The sequence below is a fragment of the Metarhizium album genome, assembly GCF_000804445.1.
Source record: "Metarhizium album ARSEF 1941 chromosome Unknown scaffold_10, whole genome shotgun sequence".
Lineage (NCBI taxonomy): Eukaryota > Fungi > Ascomycota > Sordariomycetes > Hypocreales > Clavicipitaceae > Metarhizium > Metarhizium album.
In genome coordinates, this window is record NW_024467584.1 from 13,479 (window position 1) to 40,114 (window position 26,636).

The 26,636-nt window shown below is 52.7% G+C and overlaps 9 protein-coding genes across 9 annotated transcripts; 6 read left to right on the forward strand and 3 right to left on the reverse strand.

The window, feature by feature from the left end:
- Positions 1 to 305: 305 nt before the first annotated feature.
- Positions 306 to 1,010, forward strand: MAM_04424 (Protein kinase-like domain protein; the record flags this gene model as incomplete). The annotated part of the gene is made up of 2 exons (XM_040823222.1): positions 306 to 692; positions 747 to 1,010. The coding sequence occupies 2 exons, from the start codon at positions 306 to 308 to the stop codon at positions 1,008 to 1,010; spliced, it is 651 nt and encodes a 216-aa protein (XP_040678475.1).
- Positions 1,011 to 3,839: 2,829 nt separating this feature from the next.
- MAM_04425 (uncharacterized protein) lies at positions 3,840 to 5,705 on the reverse strand (the record flags this gene model as incomplete). Its single annotated transcript, XM_040823223.1, has 3 exons — positions 3,840 to 4,556; positions 4,742 to 5,289; positions 5,351 to 5,705. The coding sequence occupies 3 exons, from the start codon at positions 5,703 to 5,705 to the stop codon at positions 3,840 to 3,842; spliced, it is 1,620 nt and encodes a 539-aa protein (XP_040678476.1).
- Positions 5,706 to 7,353: 1,648 nt separating this feature from the next.
- Positions 7,354 to 9,874, reverse strand: MAM_04426 (Glycosyl hydrolase 92; the record flags this gene model as incomplete). The annotated part of the gene is made up of 2 exons (XM_040823224.1): positions 7,354 to 8,026; positions 8,082 to 9,874. 2 exons carry the CDS (start codon positions 9,872 to 9,874, stop codon positions 7,354 to 7,356), a joined length of 2,466 nt encoding a protein of 821 aa, XP_040678477.1.
- Positions 9,875 to 12,108: 2,234 nt separating this feature from the next.
- Positions 12,109 to 13,862, forward strand: MAM_04427 (cytochrome P450 52A12; the record flags this gene model as incomplete). The annotated part of the gene is made up of 3 exons (XM_040823225.1): positions 12,109 to 12,519; positions 12,614 to 13,480; positions 13,572 to 13,862. The coding sequence occupies 3 exons, from the start codon at positions 12,109 to 12,111 to the stop codon at positions 13,860 to 13,862; spliced, it is 1,569 nt and encodes a 522-aa protein (XP_040678478.1).
- A 1,409-nt stretch (positions 13,863 to 15,271) lies between these two features.
- On the forward strand, positions 15,272 to 16,372 carry MAM_04428 (phosphorylcholine phosphatase; the record flags this gene model as incomplete). The annotated part of the gene is made up of 1 exon (XM_040823226.1): positions 15,272 to 16,372. The coding sequence occupies one exon, from the start codon at positions 15,272 to 15,274 to the stop codon at positions 16,370 to 16,372; it is 1,101 nt and encodes a 366-aa protein (XP_040678479.1).
- Positions 16,373 to 19,323: 2,951 nt separating this feature from the next.
- Positions 19,324 to 19,776, forward strand: MAM_04429 (hydrophobin; the record flags this gene model as incomplete). Its single annotated transcript, XM_040823227.1, has 3 exons — positions 19,324 to 19,564; positions 19,615 to 19,679; positions 19,738 to 19,776. The coding sequence occupies 3 exons, from the start codon at positions 19,324 to 19,326 to the stop codon at positions 19,774 to 19,776; spliced, it is 345 nt and encodes a 114-aa protein (XP_040678480.1).
- Positions 19,777 to 20,670: 894 nt separating this feature from the next.
- Positions 20,671 to 21,711, forward strand: MAM_04430 (C-4 methylsterol oxidase; the record flags this gene model as incomplete). The annotated part of the gene is made up of 1 exon (XM_040823228.1): positions 20,671 to 21,711. The coding sequence occupies one exon, from the start codon at positions 20,671 to 20,673 to the stop codon at positions 21,709 to 21,711; it is 1,041 nt and encodes a 346-aa protein (XP_040678481.1).
- Positions 21,712 to 23,044: 1,333 nt separating this feature from the next.
- Positions 23,045 to 24,617, forward strand: MAM_04431 (cytochrome P450 alkane hydroxylase; the record flags this gene model as incomplete). Its single annotated transcript, XM_040823229.1, has 4 exons — positions 23,045 to 23,559; positions 23,657 to 24,093; positions 24,169 to 24,432; positions 24,487 to 24,617. The coding sequence occupies 4 exons, from the start codon at positions 23,045 to 23,047 to the stop codon at positions 24,615 to 24,617; spliced, it is 1,347 nt and encodes a 448-aa protein (XP_040678482.1).
- A 492-nt stretch (positions 24,618 to 25,109) lies between these two features.
- On the reverse strand, positions 25,110 to 25,759 carry MAM_04432 (uncharacterized protein; the record flags this gene model as incomplete). Its single annotated transcript, XM_040823230.1, has 2 exons — positions 25,110 to 25,423; positions 25,492 to 25,759. 2 exons carry the CDS (start codon positions 25,757 to 25,759, stop codon positions 25,110 to 25,112), a joined length of 582 nt encoding a protein of 193 aa, XP_040678483.1.
- Positions 25,760 to 26,636: the final 877 nt, after the last annotated feature.

Genomic DNA, 26,636 nt, shown 5'->3' on the forward strand with positions numbered 1-26,636 from the left:
GCCACGAGGCGATATTGCGGAGTTAGACATGTGGCGATACTTGCAGACAAATTGTTTCAGTCCGTATGTAGTCTCTATGAGAGACCACTTTCAAATCGGTCACCATCTTGGCGATAAACCCGGTTTCAAAGATATCGTATTCGAGGCGATTGTATACCCAACCACGGGTTCATCCCTTGAGCGGGCATTCTCGAAATTTGAGCAAGTTCACTCTCCCAATCTGCCTCTCAGCTTAGAAACAAGACAGACTTGTATTCGCCAGATTGTTTGCGGCATGGCTGAATTGCATCGGATTGGTGTAGTACATGGAGGTTAGTGATGGATCACGACTACAAGACCACAAACTAAGCTCCATAGATCTCCACCCGGGCAACGTCGCCTTTGCCCAGCCTGGGCCTGCTCATATCAACAATTTTCTGATCGAGCCGCCCCCAGAACATGAAATTCGACGAAAAGATGAATTACCAACTCCCGCGCATCTTCCTCAACGAGTTTGCGAACCTCAGGATGTAGGTTTCGGGCCTGGCGTTGTAAAGATACTTGATTTTGGCCATTCATTTCGTCCAGTCAATGGCGCAGTGTATCCTGCAACTGTCTTCCCCTCTGGGACACCGCGTCCTCCTGAACTTCTTTCTGGCCAAAAGGCAGCAACCCTGCCTTTTAAGGCTGACAGTTGGTATCTTGGTCAACTGGTAAGTGCCCGAATACTGATATCGTCTAATTATTCGTAGCTAATTGATGCTTAGATTTATTTCATCCTGACACATGGCTGGTGTCTATTTCCCTCCTCAATTGGTTCTGACTCTGAAGATGCACTCGAGGAATATAAGGACTGCTTAACTAAGCTTCATAACGGACAGGACAATCTGATGAACCAGCTTCCTCTCAGTGTTAAGGAACATTTCACGCCGTACGTGTTGGCTCTCCTTGAGATACAGCCGCAGATGAGACTCTCAATATCGGATCTGCGTTGGGATAAACTGTTTATGGAGACTGCTATAACTCTTTAAGCCCTCTCGCGATATTTCAGCTAATCTCAACGACCGCTGTCATCCGGCAAAGTGAGAGCTAAATAAAATACCGCTTTCTCCAGATACACAAAGAAACAATCGTTCATGCCACTCATCCATTTCCCCCTTTTTGTTTTGAAAACATCCAGCTCCGGCTCTGGACCCACAAACTGTATTGGACGGCTACTCGACCGTACCAAATATGGGTAAACGACCACGACTGGCATCTCCCTTGTGCAGAATACTCTGCCTCCTACTTTGCCCATCCCATCATACTTGAAAACAACATAGCCTTCACAATTTTCTGCATACCAGCTCTGCCAACTGGTTCGAATCGTTGCCCATTCGCCAGTGTTATCATTGGTCTCGAAGACTAGGGGTTTATTGACTCTTCTCAAGTCTATGTACGGAGTCACCGATTCCTCAGTTGGTGCGAGTGATAGGCTTGTCATAGACAATTCAAGATTCGTCGGTTCGGGATCTGGGGAATGTGGCTCCGGCCTTTCATTTCCTAAAAATATTGCCCGACATGGCGCATCACTTATAGGGTTAAGAAATACTAGATGCTCGGTAGCTCCCTCCCCAGCCCTATAGAATTTTGTGTCTTTTAGGTATACGGGATCTAGCTCGTCGTTAAGCACATACCACTGGGGGCTGCCATCAGAATTGATAGTATATCCGACCGGCGCCGTGTTTATGTCATCCGATAGTAGTGATGCCCTTGCGTGAAGGGGGTTTGTATATGATTGTCGCAGGTCGTTTGTGTCTTGTTTTATGTTGTTAGGGTAATCTTCACCGCCCAAGAAACACGCTTCGTCTGCGTTCTTGCTAGAAACACGGCTGTGAACTGCTATATGTGTGCCGTGACGCCTCATTTCATCCGTGGCTGCTGCAATGGTGATGTGTGGATCGTCATCGGACACACTTTGATGGATGTCATTGCTGTCAAAGTATTAGCTAGCCCAGGTGCTGATAATAGACCATATCTCACATAATGATGGCGTGCGTCAAAGGAGGGAGACGATTCAACAGTCTTCGTGCATTAACATCAATCATCCCGAGGCCCGCGAGATATTCAATACAGAGACTGCGCCCAGGCGGTTTAGATGGCCGCGCCTCCAGTGACACCCATTTAAGGACAAATGGCCAGAGAGCTCGCCTGTTAGAAGAAGCCATAATGCTGTCTAGCTGACTACGCTAGCAGTCAAAGATTTAATTAAGCTGTAAATAGTTTTGACACATTTCATCGATCTTATATAACTCTAGCGCTGGGCCGGTTGGCTTGTGTGACTCGATGGGACTAATCCACACCAAAAGTAACGACGTGTTATGCAGGCTGACAGCCTGAACTTGATGTCAGCGTATATGTTACACCTCTCCTCTCTCTCGTACGCGCGCATACGACATTGTCTATACTGAATCGGTTTTAATGGCAAGCCATCTCTATGATAACACCGTCGCCTGCAGGCTGCAGCCTGGAGCTGATGGACACGTTGGTTGAAACTCATTCCCGGCACAATCCCTGTAGTTTAGTGGACTGACGGTGATCCTCGTTTCGGTCGCGCCATCACAATGAAATTGACGCGAAGCGCAGACCTTGCTCTCTTAATAGGGCAACATGTAGGGTCATAGCTCAAGTGATAAGGTCGTTGGAGATCATGAAAATGAATACAATGAATGGCCATTGGCCCTTCCACAATGCCTCATCGATCAAATGGCGGATAAGTCCAACGATGGGAGCCCAAAACCCGACACATACAAGACTTCAAAGAACCTATATCGTTGCCCATTTTGCGCTGATAAGGAATTGGCAATGCTCGGGAGTTTCAGGACCCATCTGCTGAAGCACCACAACGGTACACGAAATATCGACCCCAAGCCTGTAGCTCCCCGCCCCTTAGTTTAAATAGCCTATGACAGACAATTCAAGAGTTTGAAAAGCCAAAAATAGTGGATGTCTCGTTTACGATCTTACAAAATTTCTCCTTGAGGATATCGCAGCATAGTTTCTTGTGACTCTGCGTGATGCAAAGCTCCGGAGGGCAGACAAACTGTGACCGGCCATAAAGAACGCGTTGCTTGACCTGTCTAGGAGATGGGTCGACTTGAAAGTAATTGCAGTCTGTTCGATCTAATATATTACTAGCCTTTCAGGTATATTCATAAGACGGACGACAATCTGCTTTCCGGCGATACGAAACGCGCGGCTTTATCACAGTGCACCTCAGCGGGGCAGTGCAAGTTGGGCGACATTGCATGCGACAGCCTCATTGCATCAACAATTGCCCTGCTTCTGTGGTCAAAGACTGAATGTCAATTCTTGGGTGTTGCCGCCCCCCGACGCCAAATCCGAAATGCAAAAATCTGATGCATTGGTAGAGTTTATCGGGCAACATTTGTAGCATGGGATGCCAAAGAGTTAGTGCCATATTTCCATGAGCCTCCACGCAGGCCACTCTCTCCAGGGTTTCCGTGTTATTTCTATCAAGGTAAGGCAACCAAAGAAAATGTCGCCAGCAGACAGCTACCCGTCTCTTGGCTGCAGCAGGCTGACATAGATTGGGCGCTGGTACAATGTCACCACGAAGAAACCGTGACTTGCAACTTCAACCAAGTCCATCTAGTTACTGGTTTCCATGGCCAGAATCATCGGCCTCAAATCTGGAATCTGTTGGAGCACTTTAAGCTGGACGTCTAAAGTAACAAATTGCTTATTACTACAGACAAACTGTGATCGGTCTTAAAGAAGGCGTTGCTTGACCTGTCTGGGAGACGGACCGACTTCATCATAATTGCAGGCTGTTCGACCAGGATACGAAACACGTGGCTCTATTTACTGCCATCCTGAGTTGCTGTATTATGTCTCCTAAGATCCATGCCACTGTACCTGGCTTTTTCTAGGAGGTTGGGACTCAACAGTTCCTCCTTTACCCAAGAGTCCTCGGCTTGCGGGCGACCGTGGAAATGCAAGAGACACTGTCGCTTACCGCGTTTGCTTTCCCGTGTGCTCAGCACGTCGACTCCCTCATCAAATCCAGCATAAGTCGACTCAAAGCTGTGTAGCATTTTCTGGTCCAGAGTGTTTCTTCGTGGTTCCCAACCGGTACTGCCGTCAATGTCCCATCTTAGGAAGAAGATGTTCTTACCCCATCGTGCTAGTAATTCCGCTTTGTAGATATCAGTATCGTCAGAGTCGTTCGGCGATGCTTGATGGGTGGTACCGCCTTTGTCTGATGTCAAAGAATTCATGTTGAGCAACCCACGGTCTTTGGGCTTTCCTGCGTGGCACTGCGGCTGGTCCGTGTATTTGGGTGACTCATTTGTCGTCTTTGGTGGATGTCCAGTGCGCATACCACAGGGTGAGAGCGTGTGCGTGAATTGCATTTGAAAAGTCATGGTACCGTTATCGCGTATGCACTTGAGCACGGCATCTGAAAGAAGCCATTCCTCGTAGCTTGCAATGGTAGCATCTAGATGTTGATCTCCGCTCGCCGATAATTTTTTTCCGTGGTTCCTTGCTTGCGGTTTAGTGACGGATCTTTTGGACTTATGATCAGGGGTTAGGTTTTTTCTATGACGGTGCGGTCTTGCTTTTCGAAGCTTGCGTGTTGGGATAAATTCATCATCGCTGTCGCTTCCTTCGCCTGGGGTTCGCGGGCTTTGCAACGCCGGCGCTTGTTGCTACCATCACAGGAGTTGGGTATTCCAGTCCTTCCCTCCGTGTTATGAACGGTGGCGGCACCGGATTGGAAACCCGTTTCCCCGAGAGATTGGGTCTCAGATTCCACGGGCTGGCACCCATGACGACTGCAGCCCAAGGAGCCTTCTGCCTCGTTGCTTTCGTTCGGGTGCTTGCCATTTGGCATTGAACTTCGGCCAGCCGCATCGTCAAACGGCCTAGTGCTTGGTTGGACAGGCACAGGAGAACTTTGACGCGTCTGCTGGACATTTGTGGAGGTGTCGTTATCACTACCGTCGATATCATTAGCATTGGGCCGGGTGGCGCCTCGAGTTTCAGGCTGGTGAGAAGGGCAGAGTTCATCGCCAGACTCTTGAACAGCCTCGAAGGAGTCTGTCGGTTCAGGTGCCATTTCGTCGGAGCAACCTGGAATTTGTGGCGCGGATACAAATTGGCTGAATGGGGTCTCCATAGAGTGGCCGGCTGCAGGGCTAGGTGGTGTTGGACTTCTTATTTCCGTGCAAACTGGATCTTGTTCATCTAGTGGTAGAGAAGCGATACTATGATCATCTGCAGTGCCGAGAAGTCGAGGAGAGTGTTCTAGGAACTAATTATCAGTACGAATGAGCTTTTGGCACTCGTTTGCCTTGGGCCCACTAACGGTCCATTTTTCCGTGGTAAGATTCTTCCCACTCCCCGGGCGCATCGCCCGCAACAGACAACGGCGATCCACGAGGCCGAGAACTCTGCAGCGTGCCATCGACACCACTATCTCCATCGTCCGTATCAGATTTCTCATCCGACGAGATGGTGATGACCTCGCTGCTGGTCGTTTGGCGATGCGATAGTGCGCTTTTGGGCAGCACATATCCGTCCTGACAAGATCTGGCAGTTCTGTCTTGTTGCGATGGCTCCTGCTGCTTGCCGGGTGACAGTTTGCTGAAAGATTCGCTGGCAGACATGTGCGATGGTGGCACCCAAATACTTTGATTATCAAGAGAAATAAGAGCCGCCATCATGAGCGTATGTGACTGTTAAATTGAGACGTTGAATAGAGAGAGATGAAAAGTACGTGATCACGAATTCGGAGTGAAAGACATCCGCCTTAAGTACTTGAGAAGGACTCAGTACTTTCGAATGATGCCATTATGCTCTCGTGCCTGCTCGTTCATCAACCAAATCCTAGCCTCCCATTTGCTTGAGCCGTAAGTGAATGACTATGGGCCGTCTCGTCAAGTCCTTCTGAGCACCAATCATGATGATGTCGGACCATATTTGCCGCACCTCCTCCCGGATGTATCTCTCACTCAGGCAATATCGCCGCAAATTCAGCCTTCGTTGACCAGGCTGAAATCTCGCAATCAGCCTAACACTCCACTAATTTCATGCATGCCCAATGCTCTCTCCCCCCGCCCCGGGGGGGTGTTGGTTCGGACACGTACATGATTCGCTTAGATGTGCGCAAGCCTTGTTTGTGCGTGAGACTGTGGATGCCGATCCGATGAAATCGTTCCACCTTGACGCGAAGAGCAGGTGCCACAAGCTAAACACAGACCAACCAGAGTCGCTATCGTGAGTTATTTCTGTATCATCCTCATTTCCAAAAGTTCCTCTGTTGCTGCCTCGTGTATGTAACATCGGGCCGAATTCATGTACGGCATGCGTCTCAGGTCGTCGAGGCAAAGATGATGACGTGGCAGGACCAAGGCTGAGGCATTTTTGCCATTGGTTGAGTTGTCACGGGGATGGTTCAAGCTCCATGCTCAACGGAAGAGCCTTTGTCTCCGGAGGTCATTTTCATTACATGTGGACAAAGCCAAAACGAAAAGTGCAAAGACGCGGCTGTGCACTCATATATCGTCAATCGTAAATAAAAAAGAACAGAGTTTCAAGAGCTATTCCGTCAAGCTGGCTGCTGGGTAGGTCGGTGGGCGGCCGGCTGGTTGGAGCAGGCGTGCCTCGGGCGAGCCGACTCGATGGAGCGTATTGACCGGGAGGCGAGATGAAAAGGACCTGAATAGGCGTGGGTTCATGGAATGTGAAGCCAGGATGGTAAGCAGGCGAAAAAAAAAAAGCATCGGTTGAAGAGGAGACTGAAGTCAAGAGTACAAGTCTACGAAGTGGTGGGAGGTTCGACGTATTTATACCGTTGGCTCTGGAAGGTGGGGCGTTGCCATGGGACGGGCGAATAGCGGCAAGGGCGCCTTGCCCGATCGGGGGTGCCGCCTAACCCGGCGGGGGAAAACAGCGCCTCCCAGACTACAGAACGTAAGATGATGTATATGCGGCGGCCATGGCAGGGTCATGCCAGGCCAAGCCAGTGGATGGATGCCATGAGTCAAAAGGGTACACTCACAAGTCGGATATTGAAGACATTTGACAAGGGGCACTATTACTATTGTTGGTTCGTTTTGGTGACTCGGTGGTCTCACCTTGAAAAGGGAGCGCTTAGGCATATTCTCGTGGCAAGGTTTTTGCTCCAAGACCAGCGCCACGGCAACTCGGCATTTTAGATTCCATATGGATACATAGATGCAAGAGGGCCTGGGACTTGAACGCTGCGTAATGTACCGCGGAGAGGCAATTGGGAGTGGGAGCGAACGTAATCAACTGGCTTCACAATGCTGAATGCAATACAGATACACGCCTGACCCAACCATTCCATCAAAAACCCAAAGGACCGCTTCGGAATTGCCCGCAGTAGCTTCCATCTTCTGCTAGTCCCCGTCCAGAATTGCCGCAATTTGGCTTGTCGAATACGTCGTATGAGCTAAGGCTAGGAGGTAAGTCCTTGGCAGCAGTTCCCCATGAACTTTCCGCGGCGCCTAGAGTGAGAACAAGCTCTTTGCCTTCAGTAAAGAATGAATGGTCAATCCAGTTCTTTGTATAGACCCTGCCATCAAGAGTGGCATTCTGGATATAAATGTTCTGGTATGTCGGGTCAAAGTTGATGTTTCTAATTGTAGCCGTCTTCTTGGTAAGAGGGTGCTTGATCTTGACGCTCTCAAAATACGGGGGTATAATTAGGTAGACATTCTGCCCTGGGTTCGGGAACAGCCCCATCATCGAGAATGCGAGAAAGGAGCCCATGGCACCGCTGTCGTCATTTCCGGGTAGACCGTCGGGTTTTGTTGAGAAGTATCTTGGTATGTAGAAATGACTGCGACGGGCGGATTCGGCGGGGCGCCCGGCGTAGTGATATTGAAAGACGGTCAAGAATGCCGGCTCGTTGCCAATGTTTGTGATTTGTTGGTCGTGCAGGTAGTTTAGACGGTTGACGAAGCGTTCTGGTCCCCCATAGAGGTTGATGAGCTGCGCTTGGTCGTGGGGGACAAAACTGAGCGGTAGTTAGTAGATGCCATGTGGTGTTTGACTTGGGCCAAGATGCTTACAAGCCATATTCCCAAATGCTGCTCTCAAACGTCTCGGGACCGCTGTTCTGAAGAGAGCAAACACTCTGCGAGTCTGCGTTGCTGCACTTGAGGGGGTCCTGGTATCCCCACGTCTTGTTCATATACCTTGGCTGGAAGAATCCTGCAAAGCCAGTGTTTGTGCCGTTTGGCAGTGAGGAGGGCTGGTCTGATTTGTACAGGTTCCGCCAATTACCACTGCTGGCGATGTACTTTTCCGACTCATCCTTGTTGCCGAGACTCTTTGCCATTTGCGATATGCAGAAGTCGTTGTAGGCATACTCCATGGTACGACTAATGGACCGTGTCAGGGTCCCGAACCCGTGGTAGTCAAAGTCTTGAACTGGCACGTATCCCAGCCGCTTCCATGAGGCGATGCCTCCGCGGCCTCGGCAGCACCAATCGTAAGGCTCCTCTTCAGCATCCCTTTTGACCGCTTCGTAGCCCTTGTCCCAATCAATGCCGGCTGTTATGCCTTTGATGAAAGCATCAGCCAGGACATTGTCAGCATTGGAACCGCCTTGCGTGTAGCCTCTGCTGAAGCTCATGCGGCAGTCTGGCAGCCAGCCGTCGTGTTCATAAGTGGAAATGAGCGAGCGGATCATTTCGGCAACAGCCTCGGGATCGATAATGGTCAAGAACGGGAACTGCGAGCGAAAGAGATCCCATATACAATAAAACGAGTCGAAGTAGGGCTCGCCGTCCTGCCAGAGCGGATTTTCCCCCGTATAGTTTTGCGGATTCACCATTGTTCGGTAGATGCCCGAGTAAAAGTTCTTTACGAAACTCTCGTCTACTCCGTTGGGATCCACGGTAATGGGAGACAGCTTTTGCCGCCAAGCGTCCCTTGCGTCCTGGGCATGCTTGTTGAAGTCAAAGTCGGGCATTTCGCGCTCGGCATTAGCGCAGGCTTGTTCGCTGCTAATGAAACTAAGGCCAACACGGGCGTAGACGGGATTGTTGCCGTCGACGAAGCGAACAAAGGCACCGCCGGGCAGGGGGTAGCCGTTGATGGAGCGAGAAATCTTGAGAGCGTGGACGTCAGTACTGGCTCGGCTGTCGACGTAGATGCCGCTGTCTTCAATGTCGGCGCCGTCAAAGTCGGTGCAGAAAAACGGCCGGTATTTGCCTTGGCCGAAGCTGGCGACAAATAGGGCATTGCCCGTAATGCGACCAGTCGCGGGATCGACCGTCACGGTACCGTTATCCTGTCGCGAGTCGGAAAGATCGCTGAGATCCTGAAGTATAAGCGGTTTGTCGCCCGCAACGGCGCCCTTGAACGTGAATCGGAACAATGCTGCATGTTTTGTTGTGGTCATTTCAACCTGTGGCCCGCTTTGAAGAGTGATGCCAAAGTATCCTGGTCTCGCTTGAACGCTGTCGTTGGCAAACTTGCCAAACTTGACGCGAGCCTTCTTGGGAAAGGCGCAGTTGTTCACATCACCGGCCTGGCATTTGTTATATGGGAAGAGCGGAAAGTTGCCCAACGACGGCGCACCACCGGTTCCAGAATCGTGAAGAAGACTAAACCCAGATACTGGAGCACCGTCGAGAGTAAACCCACCTTGGTTGCTACCACTGCTGGTGTCTGCAACTGCTTTGGCCATGCCATAAGGCACAGTTGCGCCGGGGAATACGTTGCCGCCGTTGCTCGCACCGATAAGTTGGTCAACGTACTGAAGAGGGTCCATATACCCGACATGTTGGCCATTGGCCAGCGGGAATAGGGCAAGCAGAGCGGCGGAGAGCCAATTGAGGGTCTGCGACTGCACCATGGTACGGTGGTTTGTTCTTGGCCTCGAGTAGGAGAGGGTCGTGGGGATGGGGTGATGGTTCCGACGCAACAGGTTGAGCCCGGCGAAGGATGGGGGTGCAAGTCGATGAACTCATGCTATATATTCGGAGGTATTTGCCATGATACTTTGTTTGGCATTGTGCTAGAGAATGCAAAAGGCGGCCCGGCGGCTTCTCGTCTTAGAGGACATGCCGCGACGGCCTTGTTTACGACCAAAATGTCTTGAATGCGTCCACCCTTGCCGCCAGGAACTGGCTGCAATCTTGTTCTTGCATCGCGCTGGTGCTGCTAGGATGAACGCCGTGCAACCCCGCCACGTTGAATTGCGCAATATGAATGTGAAGCACCTTACCGGACGGGTTAGATCTTGATAGACTCGTGCGTCTTGCGTGCAACCTTGTTCGATCATGAGTTCTGCATAGCAACTGACCATGCGCCCACACTAGGAGTGGAATTCTCCTCGAAAGTGCCGGTTCACATGATGTATCGTTGCATTGTCCCCAAGTCGGGGACTTGGAGGATGCTTCTGGGGGCAGATGCAGCACAACTTGTATACAAGACTCTGCTTTGACATCTAGCAAAGCGCCAACATGTGCCACAGTCTCGTGAACAAGATTCTCTTTTCCAAGCATGCACAGTCAGTACCCTTCTTCTCCTCTCCTCTGTCTCTTTTCCTGACCCACTTCAATCGACACGCGCCGGCCGCGTCGTGGTGGGATGGTAGCTCGGTGGCGTCCAGCCATGTCAAGGCATGTAAGCCAACCCTCCTGATAGGCTCTGCGCTGCTGCTACTTGACATGAGGCAAGCAGACCCTCAGGGGCTCATTGTCATGATTGGCTTCGAAGTAGGTCAATTGGTCCACGTCATTGGGTGCTAAGTACGGAGCAGACGATGCAAGGCAGGTTTCCCCACGGCCATGACGGGCGGCACGGCAAAAAGGAACATGTTCAAGTGGCTGCCGTGTCTGTGGCTCAGACAAGCTCAAGGCACAATTTGGTCTTTATCCATGATTACAAAAATGGTCTACAAGCAATTCGAAGATGCAGAGCTGGCGTGCGGCGAACTGCATCGAGGGAGCACGTCATCGTCTGATGACGTTGCGGGTTTGCCGCAGTGACATTTCATGTGGGCGTGGCATGGCATAATCGCATGTCTGATGCATCTAATGAGAAGGTAACTTACTTGAGTGGATAGACGAAGCCAAAGTCCCCCCCTATCGGTTGGGATCCGACCTTGGCCATTCAGACAGCAGAAGCACAGGTCATGAGGCAATTGACATGCTGATTGAATGATAGCCTCTTCGAAAAGCCAGAAATCTGTAAGCCCCCCTGTTTTTTTGTTTTGTCAGGGTACATCAAGCTCAGCGTTTGCACCACGGAGTTGTCAATATCTCCCAGCGTTTATATATATCAACCTTGGCCAATAGACCTGTCGAATTGATCATGCTCCAGCTTACGCCGGGAGCGATGTGCTTGTTGTATCCGCCACTTGATTTGTTCTTCATTTTTTTGTCATGGACCAAATGCGCTCGTTTCACTGGAGTCGTCTACTCGCAGTCCTATCCGACGTTTTGAGGAACACATGGCCCTACTCGCACTCTGTCAGACAAGAGAAGACAGCTGGCTTCGTGTCGCATAGCCACGGCCCTGTTCGACCTGCGCCAACCGCCAATCACAGAGCCGTGGATGGCCGTGACACGAATAATGAATAAACTTTTACGACTTGGCTGGCAATTCATGAATGAAAACAACAGACAACAGACAGAGCGCGGGCTCCGGCCACCTGGCAAATCGCCGAGTTTGACCACGCAGTCGGTTGTAACTCGACATTCCTCAAGTTGTCCCGTCCCCGCCGCCCGCCGTTCCCGGGGTGTCATCGGGCCGCGACCGACAAATGCCAAATGCACCGTCGAGTCCACGAGGGGCCTTGACTCTTGGGGACCAGACCAGACTCGGTTGTAGAGCAAGTGCCCCTGCGGACAAGTCCGAAAAACCCGGCGGCCAGACGCCCGAGGCATCCGTCGGGGTGGATGCTGGGAGTGGGAGTCTGGGACCGTCTGTTCTCCCGACGGTCCGCACGACAAACACATGCATTATTGAGAGAACCACCTGCTGTCGCATCGCCGCTCTTCCCTCGTGGTCTTGGTTTCTCGTACACACGCGACAGACCGTTGGCCGAAAAAAAAAACCATTCCGCCTTCACAACTCGCAGCCATGCAAACAACTGTTCTGGCCGGCATCGCCCTCGGGGCCGCCGTCATCGTCGTGCTCATCAACACCGTGCAGACGAGGCGGCGTCACAGAGCCATGGCGCAGAGGCTTGGGTGCAAACCGGCCGTTCAAGTTCCGACGACAGAGCCTAGCGGTATCGTGGCCCTGTACCGCGGCGCGCAGGCGTCCAAGGAACGGAGGTTTCCCCAGTTCATGCAGGAGCACTTCGAGAAGCTCAGTGACCGTGAGGGCCGGCCTGTCGGCACAGCAACCTTGGTCATGCCCTTTTTCAAGAAGATGATGTTCACGTCGGATCCTCAGAACATACAGGCCATGCTGGCGTTGAAGTTCAAAGATTTTGGCTTGGGGGTGAATCGCACCGACAATTTCAGACCGCTTCTCGGCAACGGCATCGTAAGTGAATCTTTTTTATTCTCCCCCATCGTCGCAGGACCCAAGACCGGAAAACCTCGCGACCACGGCCCGCAGTCAACTCACTCTCGCCTAGTTTGCTGCCAACGGCAAGCAGTGGGAACATTCGCGAGCCCTCCTCCGCCCCCAGTTCGTCCGCAGCCAGGTCAGCGACTTGGACCTTGAGGAGGCGCACGTCAAGAACATGATGGCGGTGCTGGACCGTCATCTCGGAAGCGACGGCTGGACCGACACGGTCGATCTCCAGGTCCTGTTGTTCCGTCTCACCCTCGACTCGGCCACCGAGTTCTTGTTCGGAGAGAGCGTCAACAGCCAGATTGATCTGCAAAACGACATCACCAACAGCGGCGCCGACGATGACAGCTTCGCCTACGCCTTTGATCGCTCGCAATTCATCCTAGCCATGGCCGCGCGGCTGGGCAACTACTACTGGCTGATGCACACGCCCGAGTTCCGTCGAATGGTGGACAGAGTCCACGGCTTCGTCGACTACTTTGTGCAAAAGGCCATGAGCGACCCCGGCGAGAAGCAGAAATCGGACCACTACGTCTTCCTGCATGCGCTTGCCGAGCAGACCCAGGACCCCACGGAGCTGCGGTCGCAACTCCTCAATATCCTGCTGGCCGGTCGCGATACCACCGCCTCTCTCCTGGGCTGGTTCTTCCACACCTTGGCAGAGAAGCGCTACGAGCACATTTACAAGAGACTCCGCCAGCTCGTCGTCGACGAGTTCGGCCCCTACCATGGCCCGCGCGACATCACGTTTGAGCGCATGAAGGGCTGCCAGTACTTGCAGTGGTGCATCAACGAGGCCCTGAGATTGTATCCCGTCGTCCCCATGAACGTGCGCACAGCCTTGACCGACACCACTCTCCCCGTCGGTGGAGGCCAGGACGGCCGCTCTCCCGTCTTTGTGGCCAAGGGGACCGACGTGGGCTACTCTGTAAGTCCATGTCCCGCTGCGCTTCTTGGGCGTGCATTTCCGTCTCCCGTCTCCCATTTCTGTCCCCTGTCCTCACACGTTCCGTCTCTAGGTTTTCCTCATGCACCGACGCAAGGACCTGTGGGGGGAGGATTGTGACGTTTTCCGGCCGGAGCGTTGGGAATCGCGGAAGCCCGGTTGGGATTTCCTTCCCTTCAACGGCGGCCCTCGCATCTGCATTGGACAGCAGTTCGCCCTCACTGAAATCGCCTACGTTCTTGTCCGCGTGCTCCAGCGCGTCGACGCCCTCGACGGCTCGGCCGCGGGTCCCGTCAAGCACGGCTTGACGCTGACCGACTGCCCGGCTGATGGGGTCAAGCTTCGTCTCCATTTCGCCCAGTGAGGTGGTGTGGCGACGACGCAGATGCGAGACTTGGACTCGGCCAGGCCCGCCTCCCCGAGCATGCAAGATGTGGCTACAGGACCCAGGACGGCGTACAGGTCGGCAGGAGAAACCCACTGGCAAGATGACGACAGTGAATGAACTTGCCGTGGAATCTAGCCATCGTGATGCTGTTAATAGAGAATATCCCGCCCGTTCCCCTCCGTCCGGCTCTCGGCCGTGGCACGTGACTCTTGTGCGGTCGTGAGGATGACGCCGTGGCCCCTGTGGCGGCCTCGCTGTCAACGCCCGGGTCGCCGCCGTATACAGAGAGGGAATAACTACAGATTGGTGCCGGCCTCGGGTCCAGGCGAGGCAGTCCGGTGTCCATGGGGTGGTTGGGCATGGTCGGAAACGATGCGGTCACGGACAGGCTTGGCCGTGGACATTGTCGGCGCCTACGCTAGCGGAAAGAACGCTCACCCGGCTGCCTAGGAAGTCGTTTCATGGCACCGGGCATGTGTGGATGAGTCGGGGTTGTTGGGAAACCCAAGGCCGAGGACACGGGGGTTGGTCATGTCGTCGGCACATCCAAGCCCAAGGGTGCGGATCAAGTCACGAGATTGTACGGAGTAGTGCGTGTTGATCAGAGCTTGACCTGGCAGTTTTGGCTGCGTAATTGTCGTAGGCCGCTTGGGGTTACTACTTAGCATTACTCCGTACTCGACTAGTCAAGTGCGCTCTGCCCAACCCCGGCACGCCGTCCAGCCTCCTCCGTCCGTACAGCCGGAACTGGTGGAAAACTGCGCGAGTTTACTCCGTAATGGACGCGCATCTCGGCTACACCTACCCATCCGCCACTCACACCGACAGCACGCATCGCCCAGAAACGGCCGAAGCTATGCGGCAGTGCCGGAGACGAGCTTGTTCACCGGCAATGCCTGCCTGCCCGCGGCTCCCCCACCCACCCTTCGGGCTCTGCGCCTCCTCCAACACGATTCGCAGGCTGAGCGGTATTTGCTGTTTGCGCGCTGCGAGCAGCTTCAAATTGGCCCGAACCAAGAGACAGGGCCTTCTCCATTGCCCGGCCGACTACTGGATTGACTCCGCCTTGCTCATCATCGTGCTGCGTGCATCCATGTCGGCCGTGGTGGACGTGCGTTGCTAGTTGCTATTTTGCCGCGTAGTTTGGTCGACGCCGAGTCGCCGACATGCCCATGATACATGATACATGTACGGAGTACTCCCATGCGCATGCGCTCGCGATATTTAAACAGCTCGGCACTGCTCCCGTCCCATGGACTGCACATGCTCTCAAGCCCCCTGGTACCATTGAGCCAAAACATTGCACGTCGTCAGAGACGACCTGTCCAACGTCGTGAGAGTTGCACCTCGTCGGAGCAGCCACCTACCAGCCAGCCATCGCCACCATGATCAGAAACGCCTGCATGTGCGCAGCTTTTGGCCTCGCTGCCATTGTCGGCTTCGTCGACGCCAAGCCGGCCTGCAACGTCAGCAACCCTTCCGCCGACCCTCAGCTGGCCCATTGGCCGCCCAGCGCTGCCGGGGCACTCGATGCCATGATCGCGCGCAATGCCCACAAGGGTCGCTACGCCGTCTTTGACATGGACAACACCAGTTACCGCGGCGATCTCGAGGAGTCCCTGCTAGCCTTCCTCGAAGCCAAGGGCGTCCTGTCGCGCGAGGCGCTTGATCCTTCGCTGAGAATCATTCCCTTCAACGACACCGCGTCCCACAATGAGAGCCTCTACAGCTACTACCAGCGCCTGTGTGCAATCGACGACACCGTCTGCTACGCTTTTGCCGCCCAGGTGTTTAGTGACGTGCCGTTGCGCCAGCTCAAAGTCTACGTGGACGAGCTCATGGCCCTCGACAACGCCATTGACGTGCAGTACTATGAGCATGGTGTCCTGACCAACTCTACCGTGAGCCCGCCCACCGTCTTCTGCGGCCAGGTCGAGCTGTACCAAAAGCTCATGCACAACGGCATCGACGTCTACGTCGTCAGTGCTGCTTCCGAAGAACTCGTGCGCATGGTGGCCTCGGACCCCAAGTACGGATACAACGTGAAGCCCCAGAACGTCATTGGCGTCACTCTCCTCATGAAGGATCCCAAGAGCGGAAGCGTCACCTCTGCGCGGAAGCAGATCAAGGAGGGCCACTACAACGAGCGGGACAACATGGACCTGGTCATGACCCCTTTCCTCTGGGCTCCGGCCACCTGGAAAGAGGGCAAGTGGGCGGCCATCTTGGCCTACATTGACCCCTGGAAGCGTCCCATCCTGGTTGGCGGCGATACTCCCGATAGTGACGGCCCCATGCTGTTCCAGGGAGTCGACGTGGGCCGTGGTGGCATTCACCTATGGGTGAACCGCAAGGACGAGTACATGGAGCAGCTCAACGACATGAGGACGCGCTTTGCGGCCGACCAGAAACGCGAGGGTCTGCCTGTCTGGGCCCAAGAGAACTGGGTCATTGTCAAGCCCGACGACCTGATGTGCAGGGCCTAGCCGGCCCTCGGCCGTCGACAAGTTGTTAGTATATAGATATGTAGTTATAAGTGCGATGCTGGTCTGGCGTGTCAGTAGTTTGACCACTCGACGCCGCCATGAATTCATCAAAGCACACCGGGCAGGCAGCTTCTCGGCCAAACATAGCAGTCGCTATTGCGCGTCAGTTGATTGCCCCTCTCCGACACGACACTCTGCCAGCCTGCGTGATAACTACATATAAGCAGCCTAGCTGTCACCATCCTTAGGAACATCCCTCAAGGCCGGACGATGCAGGCGCAAAGACTTTTGGCCTACGGGGCTCCCCGACCTCAGCCATGGAACGCCACGGGCCATGGAACGCTGGCTTCCTCGTGCCAGCGCTTTTTAAGACTTGATTCAGCCGAGTCTAGCAGCATTTTGTGGCCACGTGCCACTGCCACCCGAGAGAGCATCCATAAAGTTCGTCACTCACCTCGCAGGAGTCTGCTTGTGTAGTGTGGGAACCACTCGGCACAAGCCTATATAACTAGGCTCGAGAGGCTTCACCAACAATTTTGAACCCTCTCTGAATCGATTCTGGCACTCCTTGCCAAAAATTTTGCACAAAATCTGCCCTCGCTTTTGCTTATTTCGCCGCCATCCGCCTGCCGTTGAGGACCTGGCCAACGTGAATGGTGTGACAAGCGCTGGATCACGATGGTGATGAGAGGGCTTGGTACGGTCGCACATTAGCTCGCATCCGCAAACGCTGCCACTACGATTTTTGGATTTTCTGAATTTTAGATTTTTAAAAGTGTAGGGTCACATTAAAAAATTCCTCTTACCTTAATATATAAATTGAACTTTACACTATAATTATTTTAACTTAGGGACAAGCTTGTCGGCAAGTTGCTCCCCTAAGTTTAAGTATTGCTAGTATTACGGCAATGACTTGTATCCACAAGATATTTTTTTTTAGGCAGTATAAACTAGTTTAGAATTAATTTAACAAGAAATAGAAGTAGATAAGTTTAAATAAGTATCTTATGCAATATTAGAGTCAACAATAATGCAAGACATACGCAGCAATTGACCATAATTGCAAAGACGTGTGCAGCGCTGCAAATCAGGAAAATCGTAGTGGCAGCGTTTGCGGATGCGAGCTAATGTGCGACCGTAGGCTTGGACCACAAGACGCGATTCACCAGTGCCATCCGGTCTCGAAGGTCCCTGTTTCATCCATCCGAAGTTTCCCCACCGACGGGGGGCTATACATTAATACAAGGAGATGCCCATGTGTGTAGTGTGTGTGTGTAATCGCCTTTGGTGGGTGTGATTCCCCGCTCCGGTCGGAGCATCAGGCGTGCTAACGCTATGCTATGTAACGTGTAGCATTCCGTATCACTTCTCTTTTGGAGGTGAGGGGGTGTGGTAAAAAACTCTTTTTCCCCGTCAGCGCATGTGTGTTTTGTTCGGCGGCCAGGACGCTGTGCCGGCCGCCCCAGCCCAGGCCCAGCATTGGATTGAGCTGTGCAAAAGAAACCATATTGGCCCTCACTGGCCTAAACGCTGCCCACCTGTCTTATTAACTTGCTATGCTGTCAAACCAACTATCGACTAATAGCAACTCGTGAGACTGGGGTGGTCCGCATCTCCGAGCATGCTAGGAGTTGGTCCGTAACCCGGGCTGCCAGGCGTTCCGGCGCAAGAGACTCATCTCTGTCACCAATGACATTGCTCCCATGTGTTGCGATCTTGACCGGCGGCTTTGAAACTCACTGTCGCTCTCGCCCTTGCACTGGGACTTTTCAATCTACTAAATAGATGCTCCTAAATTTCTAGTGAGCTTCGTGATCAACATCATGACCGACGTATCCCGCTGGCGCAAATCGCCACTAGAGAGCCGAGCAACACAACGTCTGTAATGTCTCTGGGTCGTCCTCTACCCTTGCCAGCCCCCACCCCCTCTCTCTCTCCCATTTTTCTTTCTTTTATACCAGGCACTACTCCGTAGAGTTATGGTCCCATGACTGATATGATGCGGCATCCATACATATCAAAGCACGTCGAAAACGGGAGAGACTTATTAATCATGTGAACGTCATAGACTCATGGCTGGCATGAGGATGTCCATATCATCCTCGTTCTGTAACCTCTTTTTGTATCATCATATAACCTTGTTAGATTTCGCCAAGTGATTCGATAGGCCTTGTTTTGTAAGCCCCAAGCCAAAGTTACATCGCCTGGAATCCCTGTGATTTGCCGCCTGACATGTCCCAGACTCAGTGACAGTGTCGAAGAACCCCAAGGTCTCTGGCCACGTAAAAATACAGATGGCATATTGGGCTATTTGCTGCTGCTGCTGCTGTTGTCATCGCTGCCCTGTCGAGTAGCACTTGGGATTACTCGGCACTGTCCGCTTCTTTTCCAGGTGCGCAGTGTTTCGGATACATATTAAATACGTGGAAAGACGGAGACTCGAGCCGGGCTGAACAACAGTGCCGATTTTGCCGGGCCGTGGCCACTGGGGAGACTTCACTCGAACGTGGTGTGAAGCAAAGATCGCTTGGCTAAAGTCTCTTGCCGATCTCCAACACCACGCCCAGCCGCTTAAACCTCACCAACCTAACCCTTGCGAACCCTGGCCGTCACAATTACTTGTTACGACTAGGTAGACTTTGATATTAGGAGGTTACCTTTTTTTTTTTTTTTTAATTACGTGAGCCTGAAAAAATAATGTCTTACTGTATGCCGCAAGTTGGTTGCCTTGCAAGTGGAAGTCCCAATCGGGGTGAAAATGTACGCCACGTCGAGCGATTCCCTCACCTGAGTCGCGTCATAACCGAGGCTGTCCGATTTCTGATATATAATCTTCTTGGTCCCAACGCGTAAGCTGGCAGCCGTTCAGTTCTTACACAAGGTCTCCAAGGTTCTAGTACATGTCTAATCTGACTACCTCTGTGCTTCATCCTCATCCGCATTCCACCACAATGGCCTTGTTTAAAATTTTCATTTCTGCTTCTGCTCTAGTCACTGCGACTGCACTTCCTGCTCCCTACGACCACCAACCCGACGGATACGTGGGGTTGCATGTTCGAACCCTCGGTGATGCCGCTGCGCAGTGCGGTAACCACCAGCAAATTTCTTGCTGCAACAAGGGAAATAGCGCTGGTACCTTGCTGGATGGACTCCTGGGAGGAAACTGCAGTCCTATTGATCTTAGTGTTCTTGGTGAGCAGACGTTTTGCCGCATGATTGGCTTGTCAACTAATGACATATAGCTATTACAGTTCCTATTAGCACGGCTTGCAGTAACCAGGTTGCTTGCTGCACTGGCGACCAGAACGTAAGACTAGTCAACTAGACCTGCTGTGTCGTGGCGCCTTACTAATAATAGTATCAAGGGTCTCCTTAACCTCGCATGTACTAACCTCAACCTCTAAGCGAAGCTTCGTGCTGGTGTGGGCTTCAGGCTGGGCTGACGAGGGATAGGCTCCAGTTGTTTTTGGCAGGCGTGGCAGTTGATTCTGGGAGACAAAACTAAATACCTTGTTGATGGTCGCCGTCCTATAAGCATGAAACTTATAAATATTGTGCCTCAGACAGTCTTTTTAAGTTTGCCCAACTAGTGCCGCAAGATAGTCGTTGTTAGCACAGTCGCAGTTGGCTTCCAAGCTCCACTCGACTTGTATACTTGGAAATTCAACCCAAAATGATGGTGGCGTTGTTGTGACCTGAAAAATGACGTGTACATGATGAAACCGGTCCGCATTCCCACGACAACTCAAGAAAAACGAGGTGAGAAACAAGAGCTGAAGAGCGCAAGGCAAGCAATGGGCACAACCTCTACTGTCCCTTTCCTTAATGGAAAGTGTCTCTGGACTGCGAAAAGGCAAAAATGACTCCAACAGAAAGCAAAAGACAAGGTGGCGATATCAACTCACCTCACCTCAACCAGGTCTGTTGGGGGGGCTCGACTACCAGTTTGGCAGTATGAAACCGCACTTGCCGTCTTGTGATATTGGCCTTGAGACTGGATTCGAAAAACCTGCTTGTTGCATATTAGTCGCGCTACAAAGGTGGCCAAGGCCGTGCCGAGGCACGAATCCTAACAAGCGGACCGGTCCCGAGCCCCAGATCCCCACTGCGTCAGTGTCCTACGAAGTGGCGAATGGGGGTTGCGGAAATCCATCTAGTCGCCATATCCTGTCTGTGTCGCCCGCGTACCTCGAGACCTCCCTCAACCCCTTTCGTTTTTACTTCAGCAAGGCGTCTATTGTATTGTCCATTGCCCAACTACCGTCACGAAGCGACACAAAGGCAGTCAGTTCTCTGAGATGGCCCAAAGCACAACCACGCAGTATGAGACGACGGACCAGGCCGCAATCTCGCGAAGCTCCAAGCGATTTGTACCAAAGGACCTTTCCGGCAAGCCGATCCCACACAGTAACAGATGGCTTTACTCAACACCCGCCTTGGAAAAAGGACAGCTGCTGTCCTTCACCTCGGACATCGTCCTAGTGTGCGGCTTCGTTGCCTTCAATGCCTCAGAGTTTGGTCGCAACTTTTACGACGCCCTCGAAACCAAGTACGGCGAATGGAACATTAATTTTTGGGGGACCTTTCTCATCACCTCCGTCTTCTTCTGGGTTTGGGGAGCCGTGTTTGCGATACCCGATCTAACCGGCCGTCCGTCGTGGCTGTTTAAGTACAAGACGCAACCCTTCGTTCGTGTCGACCTGCGACAGTATGCCAATATTGCCCTCATCTCGCTGAGAAACCAGTTGCTGGTTGCAGGGCCTTTGGCTCTTGCCAACACCTACGTCGCCCCCCTGAAGCCTGTGAGCTCGTCGGCGTTGCCGGGCAAACTGGAAACGATTGCGACCGTGGCATTCGACATCCTGTGCACCGAAGTTGGGTTTTACTACGTACACCGGTTGTTTCATTCGAAAACACTCTACCCATTGTTCCATAAACAGCACCACGAGTTCACTGCGCCTGTGGGCCTCGCATCTACGTACTGCACCATAACGGAGCACGTCTTCTCCAACCTGCTCCCGAACACCATCGGTATCCTTCTGGTAAGGCACCATTGGTCACAAGCCGTCTTCACGTTTCTATTCCTCGAGTTTGGGACCATTTGCGCCCACTCAGGATACAACATTCCCTGGCTGCACCCTAACCTGCAGCATGACTTTCACCACTTTGCCTTTGACGAAAACTTCGGCCCCTTGGGGCTGCTTGATCGCCTTCACTCCACGAACAAGAAGTTCCAGAGAACGCTGGCCGAGGCAAAGCATCGAACAGGGGGAGATGACGAGAAGGCCCGTCGTCTTGTGCTTCAGAATCTAGCAACTCTGGAAGTTGAAGCGAAATAAGCCTGCTAGCACACCACCAACGTGCACATGAGTATGGATGCCGGGGGAAAAGTGGACCACAGAATCTGGTTTTGTGAACTGGTCCAAGTCACGGACGTCTCTATGCCCTCATGATAATCTTTGAATAATTGAATCTGATGCAGTGTTGCATGTATTGGGGTATCTATTTTGTGAAAATACAACAAAGAAATCAGGAAACAGTCGACTCCGTTAGTCATGCAACGTACGAAATGATTATTTGTTCGAGTGCAGGGCCGCTCGTTGTCTTCCTTCTCTGTCCTGGAATAGGCAAAAATAAACTCAGCTTTGGTAAAAAGCCAGGCGGCAGATGCCGCCATCCTCTTGCTGAATCCGTAGTTGCGTTTTCTTAGGGATGTTCAGAATCACGTCACACGTGCGGCTCTTTGTTTCGCGGCAACTTCCCAACGTGCATGTGGCCAAGTGAATAGCCGGGATACAGGTCATTACATGTTACATTGTATTTGACTTTGGCCGCCTTTCAGGAAGAATGGCTTGACGGATAACTTTCCAACCAACTAGCCCTAACCGTCTGAACGCTGGGCTTTTGCCCCGAGAGGAGAATGGCACGCCTCGGCTCCGCCTCCTGCCCTTCATCATCACTTGACCATTTCGAAGCAAACATGTTCGTCAGGTAGATTGAATCCAGTGGTCAAAGATTGTGGTGGTGGGGTCTTTTGAGACGCTTTCAAACATGGCTCGTGTCTTCAAGTTCCTCCGCAGGTCCGGACTTGGCCACGCGACATGGCACACATCTGTCGACTTTGTCTCCGCCCGGTCCATCAAATGCTGGAAATTCCTTTCGAGTCATTGGACGGAGTAGTGATCCGATGGTCAATTAGAGCTGCCAGGAGCAGCTACTTTGTCCGATCTCCCGCTGTAGCTCCTTCGTTTCCATTTGCCCCCTCTTCCCTTCTCGACCTTGTCCCGACTCCCAAGCCTGTGTATGACTTATACAGGTCTACCAGCACCCGAGTGGATTTGCTCGGGGGCAAGGCTTCGGGTCTCCAAACGCGCGGCGCTGACTGGAAACGCGGCACAAACTACTTGATCGCAGCAAGTTGCTCGCAATAACGATGCTCAAGGTTACAGTTAGCCCACTGACTGCCGTGCTTGCGCTACCGAGACTTCTCGTGGCACTATGGATTTTCCAGTTGATTTATATGCCAATTCGGCTGCGCAAGAGTTCTGGCGTCAGGGCGCCAATCTTGCACAGCAACCCCTTTGCAGGTAACGGCAAGCACCAGACTTGCGCCTATGCCCACGCACGCTCACGTTTCTCGCAGTATTGTTCTTTCTTGCCAGGACAGCATATATGCAGGCAAACAATCGCATGCTGGAGCACTTCGATTCCATCTTCAGCAAGCAGGATCCTAAATGCCCGAATGTCGTTGAGCTACAACTCGGGCGCCGGCGCGTCATCGTTACTCGGGATCCAGAACACATCAAAACCGTCCTGACGAGTAAATTTACCCATTACGGAAAGGGCCGACTGGTTCACTCTGCGGCCAGCCCGTTTCTCGGAGACTCGATTTTCACGACCGACGGACAGCTGTGGCAGAAGAGCCGCGCTCTCATCAGGCCCATGTTCAAGAGAGAGCGCGTCCGGGATATTGAGATTTTCTCCCGTTGGACCGACGTGTTCATTTCCAAGCTTCCGCCCTCCGGAAGCACCGTTGATATCTGCGACTTGTTTTACAGGATGACGCTGGATGCTTCAACCGACTTCCTCTTGGGGCAGAGTGTTGGTGCATTGGACCACCCCAACGGTGAATTTAGCCGAGCGTTCACCAATGTCCAGCGCATGCAGATGATTCGAGTTATCTTGTAGTAGGTGGCATGAAGCAAGCTTTCCTACCAGCACACCATTGATGTTGGCAGAGTCACGAGTCATCCGTCCCTTGTGCTAACTACCACTCGTGCGCAGCTCATTCCGCCACGTACTACCACTGCGCCAATACTATGACGGAATCAAAGTCATTGAGCGATTCATCACGCCGTATATCGAGTCGACATTGCGGCTTTCCATTGAAGAGCTGGAACACCTGTCAAAGTCAGACAAAGGCTTCACCTTTCTTCACAACATTGCCTTGTTTTCGCGAGACCCTCAAGTGATCCGGGACCAGGTCTTTGCCGTCCTGATTGCCGGCCGAGACACGACTGCAGCAACGCTCTCCTGGGCCATTTACGAACTTGCCAATCACCCCGAGGTGTGGCAGAAGCTTCGGAAACAAGTACTAGAGCGCGTGGGACCAACTCGGGCTCCCTCATACGAGGACCTCAAAAACCTGATGTACCTGACTCACACAATCAACGAGACTCTGCGGCTGTACCCTGCGGTCCCTTATAACATCCGCGGTTGTCGTATGTCCACTCGCACCGCCATACCATGCAGTATTCACGTTTTGCTGGCAGCAGGCACTGACCATCCGTGACCAGTCGAGGACTCTACTCTGCCCACGCCAGAGGGCCGCTCGGAAATCGCGACGTCGACAAACGACATTGTGATTTACAGCACCATGGCCATGCAGCGTCGACCTGATCTCTACCCGTCCGTTTCGGACTCCTTCGCCGACCCTGCAATCTTCAGTCCTGACCGCTGGGAGCACTGGACGCCGAAGCCATGGCAGTATGTGCCCTTCAACGGTGGTCCAAGAATCTGCATTGGCCAAAACTTTGCCGTCACTGAAATGGCCTTCACACGTGAGCTACCCGTTGCAGGCAAATTTTGGACACGGTTCTGACTCCCGCGAGCAGTGGTGCGTCTTTTACAAAAGTATGACCGTGTAGAGTACCGCGGCGATTGGAATGCTCAGTTCCACAAGGCCGAGCTGGTTGGGTGTCCGGGACAGGGCGTGCCGGTGGCATTGTACGAGGCAAAGGACTAGCATCGACGGCCCCCATGGAGAACGGCCTGGTTCAGGAACAAAGTGCCTTAATAACTCGCCACGTTTCATGACAGACAGTGTCCTGCGTCGCCTTTTCCGCCTCCATGTGCAACTGCCGAGGTTGTGAGCGTATTCAGCGATGGAATGGGAAATCCTGAAACATGCCCAAACCGAGCTCGCCCACTGTGCCACGGAGGAAAAAGGCCGACAGGATCAAGGAACGGATATGTAATGAAGAGAGAGAGGCACCAAGTGTATAATTACTAACGATTGTAAGAGTCAGGGTCTCGGATATGACATCAGTAAATTCGTTGTATGCAGTGCAGTTGGTGCCGCATGTTGATAGCCAGCGGCACGCTCGGCGAGCGACGAGTTGTCTGCGTGGGTACTTGAGCGGCTGTCAGATGGCGCGATGAATTCGATTACATCATGATTCGAGCGTTACTGTGAGCTACGGCAGCTAAGTTCTATCCTCGTCGCCTAGGCCGGGCCCTAAACAAACTTTCTCTTGACATTGACACTTGCACAGCTGGGATTCTGTGGATTTGCGTTGCCCAAGACCCAGGTAAGAGTCTGGTAGGTGTAGCCCATGTTGTACGTGGTGCAAACGTACCATCGCTTTAGAACGTGCGGTGTCTGGCCGTCGGGTGGTGATTTCGTATCGTCGAGGTAGCTGACAATGTTCATGAGGTTGTCGTCATCGAAGCCGACGTACCGAACGTTGCTGGCTCCAGGATAGAATAGGGGAAGGGCGACATTGGTAGACGGATCCGTGTAGAAGGACATGCTGGAAGGGGTCGGTGGCTCTACAGAACGTGCTCGTCAGCGAGTTGATACCTTTGCGCAGCAGGCTGGCCCGTCAGATGATACATACGGGTTGGCAAAGTCCAAGTCAGAATACCGGGAATACCGCCGGGGCCGGCCTGGCCACCTTGGGTGGTGTTGAGGTGGAAAACGGCTCTTCTGTCCTGGAGCACGCAAATTGATTCAACAGCGGCGCCCGTGTGACACGTAGCCAAGGCACGGCCGTTGAGATCCTCCTTGTCGGACTGTAGGACCAAATTGAATGGCTTTGACTGGACGGCTTGAGTGGTCACCAGTGCACCAAAGGTGACGAAACCAAAGACGACCGCAGACTTCATTTCGGCCCGACGATCGTGTTCTGGCCTTGTTTTCGGTTGCTTCCCTGTGCAGACAGGCTTGCAGCTAGTAACGGTGTTGGTGGAAACGCTGATGTAGGGTCAAGAACAGATTCCAGCCGAAAAGGCCTACATATATATATATATATATGAAACAGTTCACGGCCTTCTGTCGGTCGAACATTCAATGTCGGCCCTCCAGATGACTCCAAGTCATGACGATATCTGACGTAGTGCGCCCCGACTACAAGCACGCTCCGCTCCCCGCATCCATCTCCTTGTTGTTTGCGGGGGTAGATACGAGGCAGCCCGGGCACAAGCCAAAGTACGAGGCAAGTAAGGGCCTTTCTCCCTGAGCATGCGAGGCGGCCAATTGGCGACCCTAGACGAATGCGGTCGCCGGCGCGGAGTCGCGGCGACGGATACGAAACCCATTTTCCAATTCATATATGACAAGTGACCGGCACATGTTGGGGTATAAATGTTGACGGGAGGATCGAGAGCCAATGAAAGGTGGAAGGCAAGTACTATACCGAGATACAGGGCAATAGATGTCCTTTTCTTGCCTCGTGTAATCTCCTAGTCTCTAGGCCTTCGTATAGGGAAGCGATACAGGGAGTGACTATCCATTGCCGGCCTTTACAGATAGGAGCTACTGCTAGCGTAGCATACTCCGTAGGGTCCATTCATTGTACTGTAGTTGGCATGATTCCCGACAATCTTCCTTGCCAAGTTCAGCTAAAGAAGGCTGCAACTGTGATTGGAAAGAGCAATGGCTTTTGCCAGCCACGATGCTGTTGTTATCGTCTAGTTTAGTAACCGCTCAACCGTCAGCTGCATGTTTCCTGTGCGACAACGTCACCGACGCTCGTTAGTGCTT